General features: G+C 42.0%; 2 protein-coding genes across 6 annotated transcripts in view; one reads left to right on the top strand and one right to left on the bottom strand.

Moving 5' to 3' along the window:
* The window catches only part of SLC26A1 (solute carrier family 26 member 1), a 35,169-nt gene extending 14,286 nt beyond the window's left edge, over nt 1–20,883 (bottom strand). The window contains exons 1-2 of one of the 4 annotated variants that reach the window (XM_074273407.1): nt 20,634–20,883; nt 19,760–20,308 (exon numbers count right to left, since the gene is read on the bottom strand). The gene's annotated coding sequence lies outside the window, so the exon portion shown is untranslated. The other 3 variants (XM_074273406.1, XM_074273408.1, XM_074273409.1) reach the window with 3 other exon arrangements.
* The window catches only part of IDUA (alpha-L-iduronidase), a 70,865-nt gene that overhangs the window by 25,272 nt on the left and 19,737 nt on the right, over nt 1–25,856 (top strand). Inside the window, exon 2 of one of the 2 annotated variants that reach the window (XM_074273411.1) lies at nt 9,245–9,402. The exons of the other annotated variant lie outside the window; for it this stretch is intronic. Within the exon in view, the coding sequence (XP_074129512.1) occupies nt 9,305–9,402 (98 nt within the window). The 5' untranslated portion in view covers nt 9,245–9,304. The remainder of the gene's footprint in view (nt 1–9,244; nt 9,403–25,856) is intronic. 2 annotated transcript variants of the gene reach the window in all.

Raw genomic sequence — 25,856 nt, 5'->3', positions numbered from 1 at the left:
CTTCCTTCACACACACACACACACACACACACACTCTCTCTCTCTCTCTCTCTCTCTTTAGTACGACAAAGTTTCCAAAGCACTTTATTCATTACAACCATGTAAATATTTCATTTTTGTCTTTTTATCCCCAGTATGCTTGGCACAGAGCAAGCACTTAGTAAATAAAGAAATGCTTGCTGACTGGTTAATTAGCTGATTGAATGAGAACAGATGGACAGATGAGGAAACTCATTCAAAAAACTGAGGTTCATCTGACACGACCAGATTTGTGAATAAGGAAGCTAAGTCTTATAGGGTTATTCATATAATAACAAGAGGTACATGAACAGACATGGAAAGGAGAAGGTTACAGGAATGCTAGACTGCTGAATCATGAGAATATTGTAGGCACAGTTTACTTAGATTTCAGTTGTTTGTCCTTTGTTTTTGAAGAGGACCAATAACAACAATGGGTGATGTCTTGACTCAAGGTTGCACAGAATTACACAAACTTGTGGCCCTGGGATGCAGTGGATGATCTTGATGTCTTCCATGTCTGACCAAGCTCTAAACTCTGCAGTGAGTGCTTCAGTTGCCTTCAAGGCCATTGGAACAAACTTCTCATTTGCCCATTCTGCCAGGGGAAATCTTCACACGCTTGGGGAAGACATCCCCTTAAGTCATCAGTGGATTTGAGATCCATTGATTACTCTTAATCTGGGTTAGCCTGTGGGGGTGCAGCCACTGAGCATGCTACAGCTTCTAGGAGTCACAGTTCTCTTGTGCTATTTTTATAGATTATATATATATATATATATATATATATATATATATATATATATATATATATATATATACACACAGAGAAAGAGAGAGAGAGAGAGAGAGAGAGAAGGGGTTCTTATCCTTTTTGTATCCTGGGCCCCATTGTCAATCCGGGGAAGCCTATGGACCATATCTCAGAATCGTGTTTTTAAACAATTAAAAAAATGCTAAATTTCAGTTATAAGTTCGCCAAAATAAAGATTATTTTTCCATCCATATTCACAGAACTGATGTTTTATCTTAAGCAACCATGGGTTAGATGGTAACAAGTTTAAGGAGCTTCAGAATTGATTAATGTCCTGATTTAAAGAGATAATCATTAATGGGCTTAAGTCACTTTGGAGAGAGGCTCATTCCTAGAGTCCTCCAGGGATTTCTCCTTGACTTTATGATATTTAACATTTGACTAATAACCTCAATAAAGTTAGAGATAGTGTCATATCAGTTTTGCAGGTAATAGAGCCAAGAGGATTAACTACTGTGTTGATTGAAAAAGTCAGGATCCAAGAAACTCTTGGCAGGCTAAACCTTTGGTCTGAATATAAGATGAAATTTGATATGGATATATATAATGGCTTATAGTTGGATTCAAAAACTCATATCCATAAGTGTAATATAGGGGAGGTTACTTAGCTAAAATTTATCTGAGAAAGGTCTAGGCTCAATCTAAGTCAAGAGTAAGATATTTCAATTTAAAAAGCTAATCTATTAGACTGCATTGAAAGTCATATTGGCCAGCCTTTTCACTGATCAGTTCTCATATGGAATATTATTGTCAGTTTAGTTTATTAAGGACTGTGACCACCTGGGAGAGGCAGGTGTTTAACTGATAGCAAGCTGGTTTTGGAGTCAGAAGTCCTATGTTCAAGTATTCTGACCTATGGTAGCTGTAGGAGTGGAGAGATCACTTAAACTCTTAGGGACCCAGGCAACTCTCCAAGTTGAGAAGTTGTATAATATGTGAGATCAGTATTGCTGGAGGGAATTCCTCATTGGGAGTTCCCTAAAACAGTGGAATCACAGAAGAAGAAGGAAGGAGGAAGAGGAGCCATGATGGTAAAGATCTCAAGATCATGGCATATAAGGATTGGTTAAAAGAACTAGATGTTTAGCTAGGACAGAGCTGGGGAACCTCCAGCCTGTGGGCCATATAAGATCAGTGAAATCATTTGCTTAATCAACCGCTGGCCATGATGGGCTGAAAGCTATGTAGAATAACCTCTCACTGCTTGAGTTCTCTTTGTTGATAATTTTGCTTGGCCCACAATTGATATCACAAATATCCAAATGCCCCTTGGCAGAAAAAAAGCTTCCCCACCCCTGAGCTAGGAGATGAGAAGATTAGGGAAAACAAAAATTTACAAAAACTGAAGTTTTCCTAAAGTGGAATGGGGACAACTAGATGGTACAATGGATAGAAAGACTCCTCTTCCTGAGTTCAAATTTGGTTTTAGACACTTCCTAGTTCTGTGACTCTGGACAAGCCATTTAACTGTTTACCTCAGTTTTCTCATTTGTAAAATGGGTTGGAGGAGGAAATGGTAAACCACTTCTATATCTCTGCCAAGAAAACTCCAAATAGGGTCATGGAGAGTTAGACATGACTGAAATGACTGAACAACAAAAGAGGAATGGGTTACTGTCTTGAAGAGGTAATTCCTTTCTTTATCTCCACCCCCTTGGCTGGGAATCTTCAAGGGAAACCTGGATGGCCCCTTATAAGAGATGTTATCCTTCTAGCTGTCAGATACTGAGGTTTAGGAAGGAGTCTGCTTTCACCCTGATCCTCTGGATTTGTGATGGAGAGGGCTTGGAGTGAGCTGTGAGACAAACAGACTTAGACATCTATGAGGTCATGTCTCCCAAATGCAGGATGACCACTTGGAAAAGCTCACCACACTGTGTAATTCTCTGTCTGAGAGTAAAATATAATTAATGGAAATTAGGTGGCCCGCACCTTCTAGTGTTTCTTTCTAGCACACCCCAATCTGCTTTCAATAATAACCCAACCACAATAAACACTTTCATTGTGGCCTCTGGAGACTGAAGGAGGAGTCACCCTGACCATTGTCGAAACTTCCTAAGAGATCTTCAGTTTTTCTTTTTCTTTTCTTTTCTTTTCACTCTGGCTCTCATTGATTGGTCAACAGTAGGTTTTAGGTCAAGTTTCCCTTGGTCATTGTTTGGACCCCAATTGGTTCATAATGAATGTAAATGGCAGTTTTTTCTGTGTTGATCAGAAATCCTGAAGGTCTTTCTCTCCCAGATTGATTTTTCTTTTTTGACTAGGTAAAAGAGCCAATTCTCTGTCTCATTTCTTTCTTACCTAATCTAATCACTAACTGGGCATTGCCTCAGTCAAAATGAGACCTGAGTCAGACCTTAACTTAAAAAAGCCAAGGTCTTCCATTGCATCAGGGCCACCTCCAGTTGTCCTGATCTATATTTGGCCACTGGACACCGATGGCTCTGGCATCTTTGACTTTCCAGAATCTCAGAGTTAGCAGGGACAACATAAGCCACCTAGGCCAGTGGTTCTTAGCCATTTTCATGTGTCCTGGACCCCTCTGGCAGTCTGGCAATGCCTTCTCATAATCCTATCTTTATATGCATAAAATGAAATTTATAGGCTTACATAGGATATCAATTATGCTGAAATATAGTTATAATATTAAAAAATAAAAGAGTTACAGATTGTCACCTTTGAGCTTTTTTATTTTTTTGGAAGACCTCCATGAGAAGGAACCCACTATCTCCCAAGACAACCCATTAGTTTTTTGTCAATTAACAAACAGCTGTTACTGTTCAGTTGTTTCTAGTCATGTTTGACTCTGTGACCCCATTTAGGGTTTTCTTACTAGAGTGGTTTGCCATTTCCTTTTCCAGTTCATTTTACAGATGAGGAAACTGAGACAAAGGGGGTAAGTGACTTGGCAAAGGTCACACAGCTAGGAAGTCCCTGAAGAGGAGTTTTCTGCCTCTAGGCCCAGCATTCTAACTAGATGTCAGGCACTGGGCTAAGTGCTGGGGATTGCAAAGAAAGGCAAAACAGCCCCAGCCTTTTTTCTCTAGGGATGTATGGTTTAGTGAGGGAGAAAACATTTAGAGTTCTAGTTCTCTACTTCTTCATCTACATACATAGATAAGCATATAGATTATATACTCGGATATAAAATAAACTATACACATATCTATGGTCTATGTAGAGGGGATGAGGTCCTCTAAATGGGAAAAAAGATATTTATTAGGAATTGAGAGACCAGAAGAGATATCCTGCAGAAGGTGGGATTTGAGGAGGAAAGATGGAGGGCAGGCCTCTTCTATAAAGCTCTAATTGTTGGGCAATTGTCCACATATCAAGCCTAAATTTTCCTTTTTGCAACTCCCATTGGTCACAATGGAATATGCTGGGTTTTGAATTAAATGACATAGGTTCAAAATCCTGCGAGATCTCTGTGACTTTGGTTAAATCACAGAGAGTCTTTGGGCCTCAGTTCCCTCATCTATAAAATGAAGGATTTGGAAGAGATGACCCCCAAGGTGCATTCCAGCTCTCACTCTGTCATCCTCTGGCCTAGGAGAGAACCAGAGACCACAAGGGGCTATAACCGATTGTTGAAATTGTGGTGTTTAGCCTGGAGAAGAAAAGACAGGAATAGGGGAAGGAGGTTGTTAGGGTAACACAGTAGCTTTCTTGAAGTTTAAAGTGCTATCCCAGGGAGGAGGGATTGGGCTGGCTCTACTTGGTGTGAGAGGGTGGAATTAGGAGCTATGAATAGAAATATGGGCATGATAGAGCCATGAGTAGCAATTTTTGTGCCTGGAGCAAGCACAACATTTTCTCTTAAAAGGGGTGGGAACGGGAAGAGAGCTCAGTATTACTTTCTATTCCCCTCAAGTATAGCTCAGGTTGCTACATCCTAGTTATGTCTCTGTTTATAGGGAGACAAATTTCAATTGAATAGAAAGAATTAAAGCTGTCCAAAAATGGAAAGAATTGCCTCAAGAAATTCTAGTGGGCAAAGTGAAATGGGCAGAACCAGGAGAACACCATCTACAGTAACAATAATACTGTATGATGAGCAACTGTGAATGACTTAGCTGTTTCTCGGCAATACAGAGAGTCAAGACAAGTTCAAAGAACTAAGGGTGAAAAGAGTGTTCACCTCCAGAGAGAACTGGGCGAGATGGAGACTAAAGCTTACTTTAAAAAAATTTTTTTTGCTTTCTTTGTTTTTTCTTGGCTTTTATTTTAACAACATGGCTCATCTAAAAATGTTTTGCATGGCTATATAAGTATAATCTATATCATATAGGGGAAGATGAGGGACAGAAAAAATTTGGAACCCAAAATTTTAGCAAAATGTTTAAAATTGTCTTTATATGTAATTGGAAAAAATAAAATAAAATAATTTAAATAAAGTAGTAAGCTTCCTAGCATGAGAATTATTTATACAGAGGCCATATGAATCCTTGTTGGGGATACATGGAGTCAGAAGTTGGACTAGATAAATTCCCAGGTCCTTTTTGACTCTTGAGACTATAATTGACATTCCTTTGTAGTATAGCCTTATTCTGTTTTAAAATACCTATTTTCTGGGGAAAAATATTTTTAAACACTTCAATAAGCATTTAATTTAATAAGCTTGAAACTGCAAAAGGTATTGGGTATAAATATATTAAGGGAAATTGGTTTCTCAGAACTTTCCAAATAATAGACAAGGAGAGTGTCTTCCCATGTGTGAACCACAGTAACTAGACTTATCATGGGGGGGAGGGGAGAACTCACAATGAGAATAGTTTCCATTTCCATGCTTCTTTAAATAGCAACTTTTCTTTCTAGAACCCTTTTAGGTGGGATATTATCTCCATTTTACAGATGAGAAAACTGAGGCCCAAAGTAGTTTTTAAATGTTTTGACCAAGTGTTAGTGTTAAGGTTAGAACCTCTTAGTTTAAATGGAAAACTTTGGTAGAATAGGGAATTATCACATCTTCATACAGTCTTCAAGTCATCTGGGAAAAGATTTAAATTCAGTCTACTTGCCCTGAAAGAACAGAAGTTGGAGCAGGGGCCATTAGCTGGCATAATGGATAGAATACTGAGTCTGCAGTCAAGAAGACCTGAGTTCAGATGTTCCCTGAGGTACTTCCTAGCTGGGTGATCCTGGGCAAGCCACTTAAACTATTTACTTCACTTTTCTCAATTGCAAAATGGGGATGGTAATAACAGGGTTGTTGTGAGTGTCAAATGAGATAATACTAAGCACAGTCCTGGCACATAGTAGGTGCTCAATAAGTGAGTTGTTCCCTTCCCCTTTTCACCTGTTCCCTTTTAGCTTGCTGTAACAAATAGAGCTCTCCTAAAAAGCAGGGACTGTTGCTTAAAGGTAGTGACCCCATCAGTGGTGGTGTTCAAGCAGAGATTGACAGCATTCCTGCTTGTGTATAGGTTTAATGTCTCTATGTCTTCTAAGGTCCCTTCCACCTTGTAACGGCTGTGATTTAATGAGAAAAAGTCAACATTATAAATGGTGCAGATGCATGGAATGTTGTGTCTGATGCTAAGAGCCTCAACTCCTGTCACCTTATTAGGTAATTTTAGCCTAGATTTTAGAATAAATTAGATTTTTTGGCTAGATTAGATTTTAGGTAGTTTTGAAATGCTCCAAAGCACTTCCCCAAGTGAGAGGAATCACCTTGTTCTACATGCAGGGAGGAGAAAAATGTATCCTGGCTACAACACAAACCTGTTTTCATTTTGAATTTGCGTTGATAAAAAATGTATACCCTGAACGGCACCTGCCTATGAAGAGCACAGAATTGTGAGGTTAAAGTTCTCTCTTCAGCATTTGGTTCTTAAGAGGAATGGCAGGCACCCTGCAAAGCTCATCTGGGATAGAAGCGACACTTTAAAAAAAATTCCATGATTGAAAAATTCAGATCTAGCTGCTTCCCATCTTTTCTTCCTATCTGAGCCCTGGGATCGCAGGGAAGATTAGCATTCCTTGTGATTCTGAGGATGATACCTGACATTTTCATAAAGATTTTAGGAAGGGAACAAGCATTTATTAAGTACCCATCGTGTGCTAAGCACTTTGCAAACATCTCATTTGGTCCTAGGAGGTAGGTTCCATTTTACAGATGAAGAAGCAGAGTCAGACAGAAGTTAAATAACTTGCTCAGGGTCATACAGGAGACAAGCGTCTCCACTCCACATTCAGTGCTAGGGCCTCATTTCAATGAAAAAGTCGTAGTAACTATTTTTCTTGCCTTTTTTAGAGGGAGGGGATGGGCAACATAGCTTAGATAGAAATGTTTTTTACATAACTTCATTATAATGTGTATCATATTACTTGTCTTTTCAAATGTTTGGGAGAAAACTAGAGGGAGAGAATGTAGCATTCAAAATGAAAAATGAATGTCAAAAAAAGAAATCATAGTGGCCCCTTTTTTCCCTGAATAAAGGGAATTTACCGTGTCCTACATGCAAGCAGGAGCAACATGTATCCTAGTTTTTTCTTCATTAGTAACATAAATCACTGAATTCCATATTCTAGAAATAAATCAATCTTCCCTGTTAATATTATATCTGGAGTTAGCACTGTGCCACAGGTGCCTTGTCCAGTTTGGGCTTCTAACCATTCAGCCAGTGTGAACCTATTTGTGCCAGGGAGTGAGACACAGGTACTGCTCAAGCTCAGGGAGTCCATCTACACACGTTCTTAATCAGTTGGAATATAGAATCGCTACAGTGGAGGGGGAAAACGTGGTAGGGGGGCATTTTTCTGACCAACATTCTCCGTCTTCCAATTTTGATTTCAGCATCTAACCTCTAGTAAAAATAATTCCAAGCTTTTAAATTTTGTTTTTGTGCTATTTAAAACAGGCAAAAGGAAAATGGCAAGATCAGAAAGAATCTAAAGAGGAGGAGGAATGTCGATGTTTTTCAAGCACAAAAGGAGGCAGTGGGAAGCTTAGCCACATTCCCCTTGAATCCCCCAATTTAGTTCTGCATGAGGTGTTGGAAAACCTTCAGTTCAACTGCCCACCCCATTTTACAGATGAGGAAATGCAATCTCTGACTAGTTAAATCACTTGCCCTGAGAAAGTAAATAGAATCAGGATTTGAATCCAGACCTTCTGACTGGAATCCAGTTGGGTTTTCTCCCTTCTGCTACTCTACTCTGCCTCTTTTATTGGTGTGCCTTAAAAAAATGGAAGAAGGAAAGCAGTGAGTGGGGTTTTCTTACCTTTGTGGAGCCCGGGAAGAATGAAGGGCTAAAGTTCCAGCCTGAATGAGCGCCTCAGAGATGAGAGAAGGAAGGCCTGCTGGCGACACCCTGAGGAGCGGGCCAGAGGACTAGGGCATTGTCCCGCACTGATCACAGAGTGATCCGGGCCCTTCAGACTGTGCCAGCACGGGGGGCCAGTGGCGGCCCTCCCTGCTCCTAACAGCACCCAATGGGACTGGTTCACTGTTCAATTATTTACCCCAAAGATCGCTGAGTCATATGTTTTGCAAAGGCAAATGTTAACTCACAGTTAATCTGGAAGGCTGTCTTGTAATCAGAGCCTCACAAGCAGCTTAGGGTTCGTTGGCATCTGGAGAGAATAACGAACCTACTTTACATGATAAGGAACTTGGCGGAGAGTTTGCCAATTGTGTTGTTTTTTATTAAAGGGCCTTTCTCAGTTTCTAGAACAGAACCTGTGGAATTGCACTGAATTCTGCGGCTAGCGATTGGGTCCTACTGGCTGCCTACCACGTGGGAGCCTAGAGAAGGGAAAGCGCCGGGCCGCCTTCGGAGCGCTGTGGGAGTCAGGAGCGCACGTAGCCTGGGAGTCCCAGGGTCTGTCTGTCCAGGAGCACAAGTCAGCATTCAGCATAGTGCTTAGACAGGGAGGCCGTGGAGAGCGCTGGGGGCTAGGATACTGCTGCCAGTGACTACACTTAGAGGGTAAAAAACCAGTGAACAATTAGCACATAACTAGGAAGAATAATTCATTAAAAGAGAAGTCACCAGAGGTGAAATAACTACTGACATCCATATCCAGCCACCATAATAGAGCGTCTTAATGCTCACGGATCCCTGCTGACTCCAGGTTCAGTTGTTTTCTCTCCCTTACTATGGAGATATTTCAGGAGGTCTGTGAAGTTGAATGGGAAGAAAAATTACATCTTTATTTTCACTTACTTCTGACTGAAATTTAACATTTCTTTCATTCATTTAAAAGCTTTATTCTGGAAAGGAGTGTATCAGCTTCACTGGATTGCCAAAAGAGTCTGTAACAAAGTAATACATATACTCCTTCTATATATTTCCTATAGTAACAAATTAACTGGATTTGGCTTAATTCTTTCTTATATTATTTTCATGTCCTAAGTTTCATTGATTTAAAAGTCTATTTCCTGATGCTTCATTTTTTTTTCTCAGTCTGGAAAACCATGCCGTCCCTGTAGCTCCTTCCTCAACTCCAGTGGGAACCTTCATTTTATGGAATGCGCCCAGTGCAGCCCTGTTCCTTCCTTCGTTCCTCTCTGGGCTCTGCTCTTGACTCTCTGGATTTCTTGTTCCATAATGCCCTTCCTCAGGTACCTCTCCCCCTTTCTTCATCCATCCCCCTTCCCCTCATTATGCATCGTCTTCTTCCATTTTAATGTAAGCTCTTTGAGGGCAGGCCTTGTCTTCCTTTCTGCTCATACTGGTATTCTTTTTAGTTTTTTGTTGTTGTTGTTGGCTTTTTTTTTGGGGGGGGGGTTGTTGTTTTTTTCTTTTTCTGAGGCTGGGGTTAAGTGACTTGCCCAGGGTCACACAGCTAGGAAGTGTTAAGTGTCTGAGATCAGATTTGAACTCGGGTCCTCCAGACTTCAGGGCTGGAGCTCTATCCACTGCGCCACCTAGCGGCCCCTGAACTGATATTCTTAATGCTTGCTGTTGTTATCCCTCATTCCCAGAAGAGGCCCGTGATATGGTAATGTTGTGACATGCAAGGGAATCGGGTTTCAGTGACGGAGGGCTGCGCGAGGGCACCTGCCTCACTTTCCCCTCAGAGCCATCTCGGTTCCGGGGCCAGATATAGATCAGGACGACTGGAGATGGCCCATCCTCGTGCTTAGCACAATAATAAATCCCTAATAAACGCTTGTTGACTCCGTGACTCTAAATCTGTGATCCTGTATTTCTAATTCCGAGAAGAAGGGTAGACTATACTGCACAAACAGCCCCAGCACTGCACATACACTTTTCTCAACAGAGCTTAAGGTTGCTGGGTGGAAGTTAAAGATTCCTCCGAACACAGAGCCCCCTCCCCAATACCTTTGTGGTGAAATCTGAACACCCCCGGCTCTCTGCGCATCTGCCTGGGACTGCTTGGCCAGCTCGGCCCAGGCGAGCGAGAGGAATCTAGCCCCCTCCCCCCGCCCCGCCAACCACGGAGAAGCTGGCTTTGAAGAACCAGGTTCTGTACCCTTCTTCGTGAACAGGGGGCCCTGCTCCAGAGACACATCAGTGATGCTCCTCTGCTCTTCCCCTTCTGCCTCCTTGTTCACATTTTGCCACAGGAATTTTCCTCCAACACAACGGGGCTTGGAGGCAGAAGGCTTGGGTGGCAGCTTGATGAAACAGAGGGCCAGAATCAAGAAAACCTAGATAGGGTAAGCTAGGTGGCGCGGTGGATGGAGCACCAGCTGTAAAGTCAGGAACGCCCGAGTTCAGATCTGGCTTCAGACACCTAACACTTCCTAGCTGTGTGACACCCGGGCAAGTCACTTAGCCTCAGTTTCCTCATCTATAAAATGGTCATCATGATATTGCATTCACTACTTCAGGATTGTGTGGAAAATATTTTGTCAACCTTGCCGCATTAGAGAAATAGGAACAGTTGTTATTACTCAGGGTCCCAGAGTTAGTAAGTGTCAATGTTGGCGATTTGAACTCAGGTTGTCTGATTCTAAATTTAGAGTTTTTTCCTCCAATGCTATGGCTGTTCTCTCCTGGATTAGCTCAGCTTTCTAGTGTTTTTCTTAGAAGAGTAATGACATAATAGACTGCATTTCCTTATTATGATTTGCTAAACACTTTGAGTCTGCTTTCTTACTGATCTCTTAGCAACTCTAATGAAGTAGGTACTATTTTATTATCCCATTTTACAGATGGGGAAACTGAGGCACAGAGAGGTTAATTGTCACATCAACAGCAAGTAGCAGAGTCAGATTCGAACTCATGCTATGTGGACTGCAAACCCAGCAGTCATTCCACTTGCTGCACTATACTATCCTATCCTTCAGTAATTAGCTAATAATTACTGAAGGCTGAATTAGTGCTAATTGCTTTTATTTCTTATTTTTAAATGATTTGGAGCTTTCCTCCTTTAGTTAGCTGGAGCAAGTTCCTTCTGAAAAAGTCCCCGCTGTGTCAGGTTTGGATAAAAGGTTTTGTCTACCTGAGCCTGGATAATGAGGGAAAGTGTGGGGAGAGGTAGTCTGGGAGCCACATGGGCTGAATCTATCCCATTCAGCTTCCTAGAGAGCCCAGCATAGGCCCTCACACACCTCTGATGTTTAACAGACCATTGCAGAGATGTTCCCTAATGAGGGGATTCCCAGACTGAGCCGGACCCCTTCACAGGTCCACGTCACTGGTCTCTCATCCTTTCAAGCATTTACCCTCCTATCTGTCTTTCACACACCACCGGAGTTTTCTTCCTTTTTCTAGATGTGAAGAAAAAACTTTCAATCACTCCTTATGCCTTAGCCTGATACCTAACACCTTCTCACAATCATAGGCTCTACTGTCAGTGTATTTCCTATCTTCTTTTTTACTACTTAGAGTTATAAAAAGCCACAGATGTCAGAACTAAAAGGGTCTTAAGAAATCTCTTAGCTAGTCTGGTCCTGTTATAAATGGGAAGTCAGACCCAAAAATGAGAGGTGGGGGATTACTTAATATCCCATAGTGGTAAAACTAGAACCCAGACCCTGGTCTCCCAATTCATTGTCAGATGTCAGGCCTACAATCATCTTGTTTTGGTCCAAATGAACCCAGCATAACCACTCCATTCTGGAAAAGAGATCAGGATCCTGTGAACTCCTACCAATTCCTAAGTTTTGCTCAAGCCATTCCCTCTATTGGAAATGCCCTCGGTCCTCCTTTCTGCCAGGCAATCCATTTGGCCATCTCTTCTTTCAAGATCCAGATTTTAAACGTGCTTCCTCCCTTTAACTAATCCTACCTGTCTTGGTCCAGCGCTTTCTTTCCCACACCCTCCTTACTTATATTTCATGACCTTGTGTACATCTGAGATCCAGCCTGTCTCCCATCCCTCTTTGATGGCTACCTCTCCTGGACAACTATTTCAGGTAAAGTCCCCAGCTTTGAGTCATTCCCATTAATCTCATTCTCAAGCCAACTCTGCCAATTGCTCTTAGATTGGAGCCAGAGGGAAAGAGGAGACATCAATCTACTCCCATTTTTGTAACTTTCACCTCTCTCCCTTGCATTCTGTCTTCTTTAGAGTATGTGTTCTTTGGGGGCAGGAACTACCTTGTTTTTTGTTTTTTTCAATAGTATTTTATTTTCCCAAATACACATAAAGATAGTTTTCAACATTCATTTTAGTGAAACTTTGTATTCCAAATTTTTCCCTCTCTTTCCTTGAGACAGCAAACAATCTGATATGTTAAATATGTGCAATTCTTTTAAACATATTTCCATATTTGTCATGTTGTAAAAGAAAAATAAGATCAAAAGGGAAAAGCCACCAGAAAGAAAAAAAACAACCACCCACCCACCATCACCATCAAAAAAAAAAAAAAAAAAAAAAAAAAAAAGGAAAAAAGGTGAAAACCCTATGCTTCATTTCACATTCTGTCTCCATAATTCTCTCTCTGAGTGTGTATGGCATTTTCCATCCCAAGTCTATTGGAAATGCCTTGAATCATTGTATTGTTGAAAAGAATATCTTGGTTTTTTCATAACTATCCTCCAGCCACTTAGCACAGTGTTTGGCAAGTCAACAAGCATTTATTAACCACCTACAATGTTCCCAGGCATAGTAAGTGCTTTAATAAATGTGTTTCACTCATTCACTCAGCCTGCCTGCCATTTCTTTTCACTTAGCACTCCTCCTTTCACCTCCTATCTTGTTCTTCCCTGTGTTTAAACTGCAATCATTAGATTTCTCCTCCCCCTCATTCGAATTACAGGCTCAAGATTTAGAAGGATCTCCACAGGAAGTTAGTCCTCATTTAACCAATGAGGAAACTAAATTCCATGGATGGTGAAAAGTTAGCTCAAGATCAAATAGGTAATAAGTAGAATTGAGAATTGAACTCTGGACTCATGATAACAAATTAATTGTGTTTTTCATGTTCCAAGAGTTTACCTGTTGAGTCCAAGCTCCAATAACATCTTAAAAACGTTCCCTGATTCTTTAGCTCCTGTTGAACCACTCAGTCATACGGTCTGTTATTCTTAAGATGTTCTGGGTATGATGAGCCTTCTCTTTCCCCTTGGAGCTTCCTTCTTAGACTGTGAGTTCTGTGAAGGTAGAACCTTAGTCTGATCTTTCTCTCTTTCTCTGACTGCAAACCCCCCTGAGGACTCTTATCCCCATATTATAAGCACACTGAAAGCAGAGCCAGCTTTCCTCTGTTCCTCCAGCTGTTCCTCCTTTCCTATCACAATCACCCTATATCCTATTGAGGAAAATAGGGGATTCAGTAAATCCCTATTGGTTATCAATTAAATTAGATGCTTTCAGTTGTTACTAGGTTGTGCTGAACAAAGTCCTGGGAGAGGAGATGGGGACTTGGTCAAGCTCAAATCAGTCACTGTCCAGCCAAAAGCCCTGGGTTGCAGTAGAAATTATGCTTTTGTCTCTGTGAAGCCATTTTTATTGACCACAGATATTTCCTCACCTGCCTGGAAGAGCACACTTTGGCTTCAGTCCCAGAGCTACTGCATGAGTCAATAAACCCACTCTTATCTGATCTCCTTTATCTACTAGATTGAAGTGGGGTTTAGGGTGCCAACAGGCACTTCTATCAATTCCTACTGTAGCTTATAAAGAGTGGAAATTCTAAGTCACAGACAAAATAGCTTCATGATAACATTGCTTTAAACTGCTGAGATGACCTTCAGTAAAACCTATAAAGTCCTTAGAGAAGCCGTGGCATCTGGAGGGCAGGAGAAAGAATGTTGGGGCCTGAAATCAGGGTTCAAAGACTAGTCCTTCTACTAACTCCCTCTGTGGCCTCAGGCAGGTGTCTTCCCATCTCTGAAGCCTCATTTTCCCCATCTGTATAAAAAGGCTGGTCAATCCTTAAAGTCTCTTCTTACCCAAAAATTCTAGTCATGTATTTGAAAGTATAGACATATGGGGTCATGGTGGAGGGATTCTATCACAAACCTCTTGTGTTATAGATGAAAGATAGGAACAGAAACTCCATGAGAAGCAATATAAAGGCTGGAAATCTCTCTTCCAAACCTTACCCCACTCGTGGATTCCTTTCATAGTTTCCTGGCTAGTGATCATCAAACTTTCTACTTGATCTTTTCCAGGATATGAGAACTCTCCAATTCTTCCTCACCCACCCCAATCTCAGCCCACTATATTTCATAAACACTCCTGATTTCTAAATTATCTTCTGCATTCGATCAGTTGAGTTTGCATGAACTAAGGGGTTCTGGTACTATAAGGAGAACCATGTCATTAATGGATCAACTTCATGAGAATCGCTTTTGACTTCTGTGTCCTTTTGACTTCTTTTTCTCTGCTGGAGATCCATGTAAGCTCATGGCTTAAATAGGAGCGAGGGACTAATGGAGCTTCTTATTCAGTAAACTTATACTGGAGCTGAAGGTCCACACTTTCTGTGTTGCAGTGACCTCACCTTCTTGCTATTCCTTGAATAAGACATCCATCATCAGATTCTGGGGCATTTTCTCTGACTGGCCCTCATCCCGCAATGCTCTCTCTCTTCATCCTCCTCTTGTCACTTCCAACAAGCCTCAGCTAAAGTTTTACTCCTGCAAAAAATCTTCCCCAGTCTCCTTTAGTGCACCTGCTTTCCCTCAGAGATTGTCCTGTCTATATTTTGGTTATTTATTCTTGTCTGTGTGTTGTCTTCCCCATTAGGCCATGATCTTCTTGATGGCAAACTTGTCTCCCTGGTATTTCTTTATATTCTTTGAACATAGATTAGTGCCAGGCACCTAATAGGTGCTTAATAAATGCTCATCAATAGACCGAATGCTCTGAGTGTTTCTTGGATGAATACTGTGTCAGTCATCTATGGAATACTGAATTTAAAGTCAAGAAGATCTGACTTCAAATTCCATCTTAGACATTTATTAGCTATATAACCCTAGCCAATCATTTGAACTCTTTGCATCTAAAGTTCCCTTTTCATTGGCCTTTAAAGATCTTTTCCAAACTCTCAGTCTTTAGTCCTACTATTCTTCTTTTTTTTAAATTGTACTTCATATTCTCCAAATACATACAAAGATAGTTTTCAACATTCACTTTTGTAAAACCTTGCATTCTAAATTTTTCTTCCTTCCTCCTCCTTCCCCACCCCAAGACAGCAAACAATGTAATATAGGTTAAACACATGCAATTCTTCTAAACGTATTTCCATATTCAATATGCTACACAAGAAAAATCAGATCAAAAGGGAAAAAACCAAGAGAAAGAAAACAGACAACAACAACAAAAAAAAAGTGCAAAAACAATCCTTCTATACTACAGTCATTTCCTTTGTGTAGGCATCCACCATCCTCTCCCTCCCACCTCCAGCACAGATCTGTACCCATCTGTGATTTACTACAGAATATTTGTGCAATAACAAATTCAGCCTCAGACACTTACTAAACCATGTGTGACCATGCTTTAGTCACAACTTCTATATGCTTCATTTTCATCATCTGGAAAATAGGAATAATAACATCTACCTCTCATGGCTATTGTGAGTATAAAATGGGATAATATTTGTAAAGTGTTTTGTAAACCTTAAAGTGTTATATAATTGCTAGATGCATTTTATTTATTTATAGATACAACTATTATTGGTCTGTGATTAGGTATTGTTAGGGAATGTTAGTGGACAAGTTAATAAAAATAATATTCTTTTCCAACATTGTAAAGATAAACAATATTGAAAGATTTAGGAACTCTGATTAATGCAATGACCAACCATAATTTCAGAGGATTCATAATAAAATGCATTATCTATCCTCTTAAACACAGATGACTCAGAATGCAGAAAAAGACCTTTAATGTGTGTTTGTGGTATGTGGCCAATGAAGGTTTTTTTGTTTTGTTTTGTACTATGCATGTTTTTAACTGGTTTTGTTTTTGTTGCCTTCTCAATGTGGGAATGGGAGAGAAAAAATTTAAGAGGGAAAGATTTTCAAGTAAGGATTGGAAAGGGGGAGACTGATGGGGGAAAAAAAGGAGTGTGGTTCAGAAAATTCAATGAATATTGATTAAATCCCATTACATAGTGAGAATACAGAAAAGGAATACTGAAAGGAAGAATAAAAGGAACAATGGAATGGAGGGAAGAAAGAAGGGAGGAGGAAGAGAGGAAGGAAGGAAAGAAGGAAGAGATGGAAGAAGTGAGGAAGGAAGGAAGGGAAGAAAGAAGGAAGAGATGGAGGAAGGGAGGAAGGTAAGAATGAAGGAAGAGAGGAAGAAAGAAAGGAAAAAAGGAAGGGAGGAAAGAAGGAGGGAGGGAGAAAGGAAGGAAGGAAAAAGGGGGAAGAAGGAAGAAAGGAAAGGATGAAGGAAGGAAGAATGAGAGGAAGGGAGGCAGGAGGAAATAAGAAAGGAAAAGATGAATTAGTCCTTGTTCCTTAAGAGTATGCATTCTGCTGAAAGTTGTGTTTCATGAAGGAGACTAGCCCTAAATGGGCACAAGTGGGACTTTGAAGAAAAGTGGAGGAAAAACAGGAAAAGTCAGGATGGGAACTAGAGATGATAGAGTTTGAGTGGTAGGTAAAGATTATGTATTTAAACTATTTTAAAGTATATATACTTAATGTTTTTCATGCTTTCTTATGGTAGGAGGAAATGTGAGGGAGAAGAGAATCTTTAAGGAAAAAAATTAATTAAAAATATCTTTTTGAGATAAAGGTAGGTTGTCAAAACTATCTATGTATTGTGGGAGCTATAAATGCTGGAATCAGAATCTACTACACTTTTTTCCAAGCAGAAATGGACTACAAAGTGAATGAATTGGAGAGGGGCTAAACTAGAGATAGAGGAAGGAGATAATTACAGTAGCCTAAATGAGAGGAGAAGACAACTTCTTCTCTGGTGGTGGCAACGTGTATAAAGGGGAAGGGATGGATGTAGGAGACATTGTGAAGATAGAAGCTATAAGACTCTATGACTGATTAGAAGTTGGAGGATAAGGGAGAGAAAAGAATCAACTAGACTGGAGGTTTGGCATCTGGGTCCCTTAGAAGACAGTGGTTGGTGTCTGTCAGAATCAGGGAATTTGGGGGAGGAAAGTTTAGTTCTTGATGTGTTGATTTGAAGTTCCAGAAGAAGATACAAATACTTGGAAATGTGGGCATGAAACTCTGGGGACATGATGGGACTGGAAATCCAAGATCATAAGATCTTAAATTTGGAGATAACAGACATCTCCAAAGTCATCTAGTCTAGTCCTTTAATTTTATAGTTGAGGAAACTGAGGCCCAAAGAAGTTAAAAGCCATATTCAGGGGTCACAGAGATGGTCAGTGGCAGAGCTAGGATTTGATTTTGGTCCTCCAAATCCTTTGTAACACATTAACTCCATTGGGAGTCAACTGTGGAGAGATAATAATGGAAACTGGGAGGAGATGGCAAGACTTAGGACTGAAGTTTGGGGAATATCCATGTCTGAGGAAGTGGAAGGAAGAAAAAGAGGAGGGGGAAGAGGAGGAAAAAGAAAAGGCAGAGAATGAATAGGAGAAGGAGGAAGAAGAGGAGAAAGAACAGAAGTCAAAGAAGTGGTCAGAAAGGTAGGAAAAGCAGCAGAAGGGAACTAGGTTATAATAGGTGTAGTTTGCCTGTCAGTTGAGACTTTCACCATCTTCAGGATTCTGATAAATCCAGTTATTACTGGTGGTAGTTGATTACTGAGCTCAAATGCAGAAATAGTATTAGGTTGGTAGAGCCCAAACCAAGGAAGAAGAGGGGTATCTTGAAGGAAAGGATGATCAAGTGGGATGAGAGCCAAAAAGATGCCATTTTCCTTAATGTTCAGGTGGAGGCTTAGGTTTAGGAGAGCAATTTCATTAGAGGGATGGGGATAAAAGTCATTTTTTTTTAACCCACAGCCCATACTAACTTTGAAACATTATCTATTTTCAATCAATCTGACATTCTACCTTTGTTCTCAAAGGAATTCAATTGTAACATGCTGAGTATCTAATTAGTTACATTTATCGATCTATTTTAAAACTGGTTTTTAGATGTTATTTTTATAGACATAATTTATTTATGATAACTCATTTTTAAAAATCTCATGTTACATGTATCTGCTCCATAAACATTCTACCAAGCTACACCCCCCAAACAGGAACAATCTAACTTGACCTCTGCCTTCACTTGCATCCAGTCTCCAATTCAGCCACTTTGTTGTAATATTGGAAAGAGCATTAGACTAGAAGACAAAAAACAGTTAAGGTTAAGGTTAGTGGCAGTTCTAGAAGCTGCCCTGCCACTTACCTTACTGAGTGAAGTTCTTCCCCTTTCTGGGTCTCTGCAGAGGGAGGAAGGTAGTTTGGATGGTATCTAAGGAGCCCTTCCTACCTCTAAATTCTATAATCTTACAACTCTGTAAATGGTTGTTCCCTGTGCCCGGGAAAGAGGGTCTGGGGTCTATCTCAGTATTCCCAATGCTCTTGAGCATAGCTACCAAATATTATGATTTGAGGCCTTCCAATTCTCTTCTTTTAGCCTGCCCCACTTCTTGAAACTCTATCATTTGGGATTAAGTTCTTTGAAGGTGTTTTGGACTTCCAATCTCTTGTTGTTTGTCATTTGTTCTTGAAGAGGATCATGACCTTAGGGAGGGGATGCCATGACATGAAAATGAATTGGATTTAAGTGAGAGAAGCTGCGCAAGGTCACCTACCTCATTTTCCCCTCTAAAGCCATCTGGATCTAGTGGCAAGATATATGGTCCTGGGTGCAGTGGGAGACCTTGGCCTTTTTAAACTAAGGTCTTTAACAGGTCTCAGTTTGACTGAGGCTAAACCCATTCAGTGACTAAGGCTAGGGAGCAATTGAGGCAAAGAATCTCCTCTTTCATATAGTCCAAAAAAAAAAAAAAAAATCTAAATAAGTAAAGGAGTGAATAAAGAGCCAAGACCTAAGAGTTGTTATCAGTTGTAAGGCCTTGGGGGCTCAGGGTTAGTTGTCAGATAACTGTGAACATAATTCCTTGAGAATAAAACTTGGAGGGGAGAAGGAAAGGAGGAGACTATACATACCCAAAACCAAAGTTCACCAAATTTATGGTTTTGCTGAGGGCTAGAACTTGTGCTGTAGTTTGCCTGGTCAGCTGAGAAGACTTTCACCACCTTCAGGATTCTGATGCATCCAGTTATTACTGGTGGTAGTTTATTACTCAGCTCAAATGTGGAAATAGTATTGGGTTGGTTGAGCCAATGTTTATTTCATCGAAACTCAACCAAAATCTCCATGGCCAATGTCAAGGAGTGAGATAATGATGTAGAAAAAAGTCTCTTTAATCTTCAGTGTGAAGGCGTCTTCCCTAGGTCCCTTGGTGGTGGTGGTGGTGGGGGGGTGTGTGTGTGTGTGTGTGTGTGTGTGTGTGTGTGTGTGTGTGTGTGCAGAGTATGAGAGGAACGTTTGCCAGGTAAAAGCTCGTGGCCTTTTGACCAGAAACTTTGAAGAGGAAGGCAAGGATCTGTCTAACCCCTCCCCTACCTTTTGTGGCACCTGTTTGACAGGAAGACAGAGGCAATTCCAGCGTCCACCCACAGTCCTTTGGCTCAATAGAGTCGGGATCAATAATCTTTTCCACTTGAATGGATTTGTGTATTCTCTTTAGAAAAATGCTTTTACCCAGTCTCTGCAATGCGTGTTTCTGTACCAGCGTCCCCCTTTACTAGAAAACAGATGCAGTTTCTCTTCAGTGAAACAGCAGAGACAGGACAGAACATTGGGATTGTCGCTCTTGCTCTTCATAAAAAGCCAAACCTTAGTTTACAGTGAGGAGGGGGATTTTAGGGGCTGGCGGGTGTGGAAGGAGAATTCTGTCCAGAAAACAAAGTCAAAACAGGCCCCAGGCCCTTCCACAGCTCGGTGATGGGGGACTCTCCTGGAAGCCAGAGCGGTTCGGCCAGGGCCTGGGAATCGCAGCCATGTTCATGTTCATCGCCGGGAGAGCCGGGCCCGGTGGAGAGACAGCTGGGCTGAGTGTCGAGGGGGCAGAGAGCTCCTTTCACTCTCTCCTTCCTCGGCGTCCCTCGGCGGCTGTAAAGGAAGGACAGTTCCTCATTTTGGCCAAACATCTTTTGCTCGGGGTCCACGAGGGGATTTGCAGGGGACGGGCTTGTGCATCCCCTGCTTGAGGGCCTCATTATGGAGCTAAAATGCCCGGATTTGACCTGCCTCCCCCGAAGAAAGAGTAGCAGGTGGGGCTGAGAGGAGCCTGAGACGAATCATTGCGCTCAAGCTTGTGGGGAAGGGAAATTGTTTTTGCGGCCCCGGCTCAGAAGCATCGCGGCCGGCCCGGCTTTCGCCCGTGGCTGAAATAACAGCAACCCCGAGGACTGTGCGGCCGGATGGCAGGACTCACCTCCGCTCGGGGGACCGGCGGTCCAGGCGCGGGCTCTCCCCCTCCATCTTCCTCGCCCACACGCCTGCGCAGGCCCGCGGCACCCGGGCCCTCCTCTCTCCCACGCTCGGGCTTCTGCGAGCCGCCCGGCTGAGAGCAGCACAGAAACCGCAGAAACCGAGAATAGGCTCTTCATTGTCATGCAGGAGGGCCCCTGGCAGCGGCGGCAGCCCGAGGCCTCCCTCCTCCCCTCCCCCAGGGCTCCGCTTGGGATGTGGGGTCTGGGGTGAGAGGCCCTGGCGCGTCCAGTCCCGCCTCAGCCGCTTGTCACACGTACACACCACGCGTGCTTAGTGCGCACATGCACCCAGGGAGGCTCGGGACCTCAGACAGCTGCAGACCCGTCTCCCAATGCAGCTTCCACACACGTGCACAGACATTTATAACTTATACACATTCACACACAATACAACACACATGCATCATGCACATGCACACACAACACACACGCATCATGCACACTGCACATGCACCCAGGGAGGCTCGGAACCACAAAAAAATACAGGCCAGTCTCCCAATGCAGCTTCCACACACGTGCACAGACATTTATAACTTATACACACACAGAGCGATACATCAGCCTCTGCACATACATGCAGATAGAAAGCTAGACAGACACAGACACATGTGCACAGACACATCAATGTCAACATGTACATGCATTCATATAGGCAATAGACACATATGTAACTCAACCCCCATATACACATATGTACATGCACACACATAAACACATTCATGCATGCGGTCTATACACACAGACATAAAGACACATGCTTTATATGCACAATGTGCACAGATGTATACACACTGTTACATAGAAAAACACACACATACATGTGTGTATACACATGTATATATTTATATAGTCACGTATGCATACACACAAAACACAGAATACATGATATATACATATATGTACACACAATATTCACACCTACACTTATGCATCAATATAGATATCCACTTACCCACACATACATATGCATGTACAATAGACGCAAGCACATGTTCTCTAAAACGAGGGGATTGAATCAGATCGTCTCTAAGGTTCCTCCTGTCATAGTTCGGACAGAGGGAGCACGAATGAGGCTTTCTGTGTTCTGAGGCTGCTGGGCTTCTATTCTAGGATTACAAAGCAAAGAGCTGGTCATCCCACGTGGTCTTATAAGGACCCAATGGCTCAGTGTCCACAGAGACCGAGGTTCAGACCCCATTGCTGAAGCTGACAAATTCTATGACGCTGGCTAAGACCTAACCTTTCTAAAAGCCTGTTTGTTCTTTGCTCCTGAAGAGGACCAGAACATCAGGGAGATGCTGCACGACATGCAAGTGAATTGAATTTAAGTGAGGAAGGGCTGGGCAAGGTCACCTGCCCCATTTCCCCTCCAGAGCCACTGGGGTGCAGTAGTCAGATATAGGACAGGACAAATGGAGATGGCCGAGGATATGGTGGGAGATCTTGGTCTTTTAAGCTAAAGTCTTCAAGTTTTCCTGCCCTGTAAAAGGCGGAGGGTACTGCTACTTGCAGTGTCATTATGGATCCACTGAAGCTTATTTCCACAGCTTCACCAGCCAACTTGCCTCTAAGCCCCTTTATTCTGTTCCCTTTCTTGTTTCCCTCACCCCTGTCCTTCTCCCAATTCTGGAATCAAGACTCATGATCAGATCCTCTTTGTCATTGTTCTTGAATGGGAAACAAGCCACTGTGGGGGAACAGGGATGGGAGATGGAGAATCATGTTTTAGGAACTACTAGCAGGCTGGGGTCGAGAGGTTATAGGGGGTGAGGAGAGGAGTTGATGAGGTCTAGATTTTTCAATTCCCGGTCAGGGAACCACATGATGAGATTAGAGTTCCTGATGATAAGGGAGTTAGATGATGAGGTTAGTAGCAGGTTCGGGGTTCAGGGAACCAAATGAAGAGGTTTGTCTCCCTTAAATCCCCTTGGGATTTGGTGCATGGGAGGAGTTTTGGGAACCCTCTTCTGACGGTGCAGAGATCCTTCGTAAAGACATTTACGAACTCGAAAAGCTGCACTGGTAAAAAGTTTATTATTGGCATAGGGAAGTTAGCCTTTGCTATGCATGAATAGAAAGGCTGAATTCCTTGGTGGCAAAGTCCAGGCAGAGAAGTAAAGTTTAGTAGAGAGATCCTAACAGAGAGGTATAAAGTCTTGTTAGGGAAATAGGTGAGGATAAAGAGAGGGTAACGCTAAAAGAGAATATCATTTCAGGAGGCAGAGGTTGCTGCTATGCCACAAAGAGAGTTTCCTTGGCATGATAGGTCCTCTGCAAGGACTGAGCCTAAAACTGGCACTTTTTATAATAGAAGCCTTGGCTACAAACTGGGTGTTGCTCTTGATAGGAGCTGGATTCAGCTTGAACTGGAATTTTAATAGAATTGAATGAGTGTCTCTAGGCTGATCTTTAATTCGATGGGAAGCTTAAGCAATAGTGAGTGTTATCAATGTGGATGGTGCCTGTCTCTCAGGATAACAGAATGAAGCTGTTTGCCCTGTTTTCCCTGAGGGGTGAGGGGGGTCTTTTACAGAGGTCAGGATTCAAGGAGAATCTGTCCTTCCAGGAGTTTTAGAGTTTCAGGATCCCCCTTGTCAGAGCCAAGCATGATGAAGACTAGAAAGGTCTGAGGAAGCCAGGAAAGGCTTTAGCTGAAGGTGGCTCTTGAGCAGCATTCTAAAGGGGACCAGAGATCTGTCCTCTGGGATGGGGTTTGGGGTGGGAGAGAGGCAGTACTGCATTCCAGGCATGGGATGCAGCCAAGACAAAAGCACAGTGACTAGAAATGTCATGTTCTGTGTGAGTAATAGCAAGAAGGCTATTATCAAATGAGATTATATTTGTGAAGTACTTGAGAAACCTTAAAAGTATCATGTAAATGTTACCTAATATAATTATTATCATCACAGAGCTGAATGGGGAGCTCATTACCTCATGAGATAATTTCAGAATAGCTGGTTATGAGAAATGTCTTTCTTAAATTAAGCTGTAATTGACTTTCCTGCTACTTATTCTTAGTTCTGTGCTTCAATGTTAAGGAGGAAAACTATTTGAGAAGCAGGAGATGTGAGTTCTTTTTTGACTCTGCCAGTAATTTGCTGTGTGACTTGAGTGCAGTCTCTTCTTCTTGCTGGGCCACAATTTTCTTATTCATAAAATGAGAGGATTGGACTAATGGGCCTTTAAAATTGTAACTAAGGGAGGGTGAGTAGCGCTTTGTCCCAGGACACTGACATGAAGGGGATGTGTTTCCTTCCTGTACAGTCATTCCTCTGTCCTGCCACCCTGGCTTCGGACTTCTCTTTGTTCTCTGTGATCCCCAGGTCATGTGGCCCCACTCCTGAAGTCCCCTTTCTTCCAATTTTCGCCTACCTTTCCCCCCCTCTGCTCTTAGGGTTTGTGGAATGCTGGTCTCTGGCCAGGCCACAAAGGCTAGGAGAGAATGATATAATAGAGAGATCATCCCATCTGCTGGCATAACTTTTAGTTATGTTCTTCTAACTGAGCTGTTCCAGGTATCAGAATTCCTAATTCCACAGTCCCCCACTCCCAGTTCTGATTCCTGACCCTTCTACAGGAGAGTTACTCATTTCTGAGTCTGGATCCTGAGGAAAAATAAATGTTTCTGGGGGGTGGGGGTGGGGATGCCCAGTCTGACTGCAGACGACCTGGTGGGGGCTGTGAATGGGACAGCAGCACAACCCTGTCTGAGTATTATTGACCTTTGGAGTTTACCCAATGAGAATTTAATTTTTACCCCAAATGCAGGTTAAGTTTTATTGCATTTTCAGCAGGCTTTGAGAACCTTTGGTATCCCCAGGGAATAGATGGAAACTGCTTGCGCATCTAATTTAGCAAATTTTTACTAAGCTTCTATAGCAGACATGTCCCTGGTCTCCATTCTCCTGTACACCTCTCACACTGACCACTATAACCATGCCCCATCTAAGAGACCTCTCTGTGCCTGCTGCATCTGCTCCTCCAATCCATTGCGCGGGCTCTACTCCTTCCCTAACACATTGGGCAAAACCTCCAGTGTGTCACTGCTGCCAACATTAATAATGGAATTTGTCATTCTGCTGTCCTTTATGATCTGCAAAGCTCTTATCTCTGAGCTAGTCTTTATCTCTTTTTTTTGCAGATAAGGAAACTAGACTAGTAATTAAGTGACTTAAAATACTAAGTCACTTACCACAGGTCCCACCATTTAGAAATATTTGAAGTTTTTCCTGACTTCATTTGTTCATTCATTTTTCATCCTGTCTGGCTCTCCTTGACGCAATTTTGGGTTTTCTTGGCAAAGATACTAGAGTAGTTTGCTGTTTCCTTCTCCAGCTCATTTTATAGATGAAGAAACTGAGACAAACAGGGTTAAGTGACAGGGTCACACAGCTTGTAAGTGCCTGAGGTCATATTTGAATCCAGGAAAATGAGCCTTCCTGGCACTAATCCAGTACTCTATTCCTCCACTAACTGCCTTCCTGTTGCCATGTCCACCTGCTCTCCATTTAGCCACAAGCCTGTGCATTCCAGGGCCTATTTGGCCCTGCCCTATCTTTCTGGTCCATTATCTAGTATTCTTCTTCTTGTATTGTACCCTCCACTTTAGTCAAAATGGGCCGCTTATTCTTGGTCAAACACAGCTCTATCTCCTAATTTCTCATCTGTGTAATTTAATTACAAACTCCTTTGTCCTTTTTTCTTCTTTGAAATCACTCCCTCTAGGTTGTCTTCCATGATTCCCCAACCCCACCCCAACAAGAAATGATCTCTCCCTTTTTTAAGTCCTTAGAAAAATTATTTCTCTCATACTTTGACCCTCATCACAGTGAGAAGTTCTAGAGAGAGCTTTGAGCTCCAAGATAAAAAGAGAAAGAAAGAAAAACCTTATTCATGATAAGCAGGTACCCTAGAGTGGATTGTGGTACCCAGAATAGTCAATTCCTCATCTTCAAGTTGTCGAGGAGATACCTGCTTGGATGTGGGTTAGACTGAATGACCCCCTTTCTAGTTCTGTGACTCTTTTGTTTAGGGTTGGCTTTTGGAAAATTTGATCTTCATCTTTGGAAAACTTTCCTTGGTACAGCAACTAATTCCACAATCCTCTGAGTCTTATCTTCTCAGCCATTGTAAATTCCTTGTCTTCTTCCTCTATCAAAACTTGC

Source organism: Sminthopsis crassicaudata, chromosome 6 (genome assembly GCF_048593235.1).
Source record: "Sminthopsis crassicaudata isolate SCR6 chromosome 6, ASM4859323v1, whole genome shotgun sequence".
In the NCBI taxonomy this organism is placed as follows: domain Eukaryota; kingdom Metazoa; phylum Chordata; class Mammalia; order Dasyuromorphia; family Dasyuridae; genus Sminthopsis; species Sminthopsis crassicaudata.
Note: the sequence above shows the minus strand (reverse complement) of the source record. Positions and strands in the feature narration are given on the sequence as shown.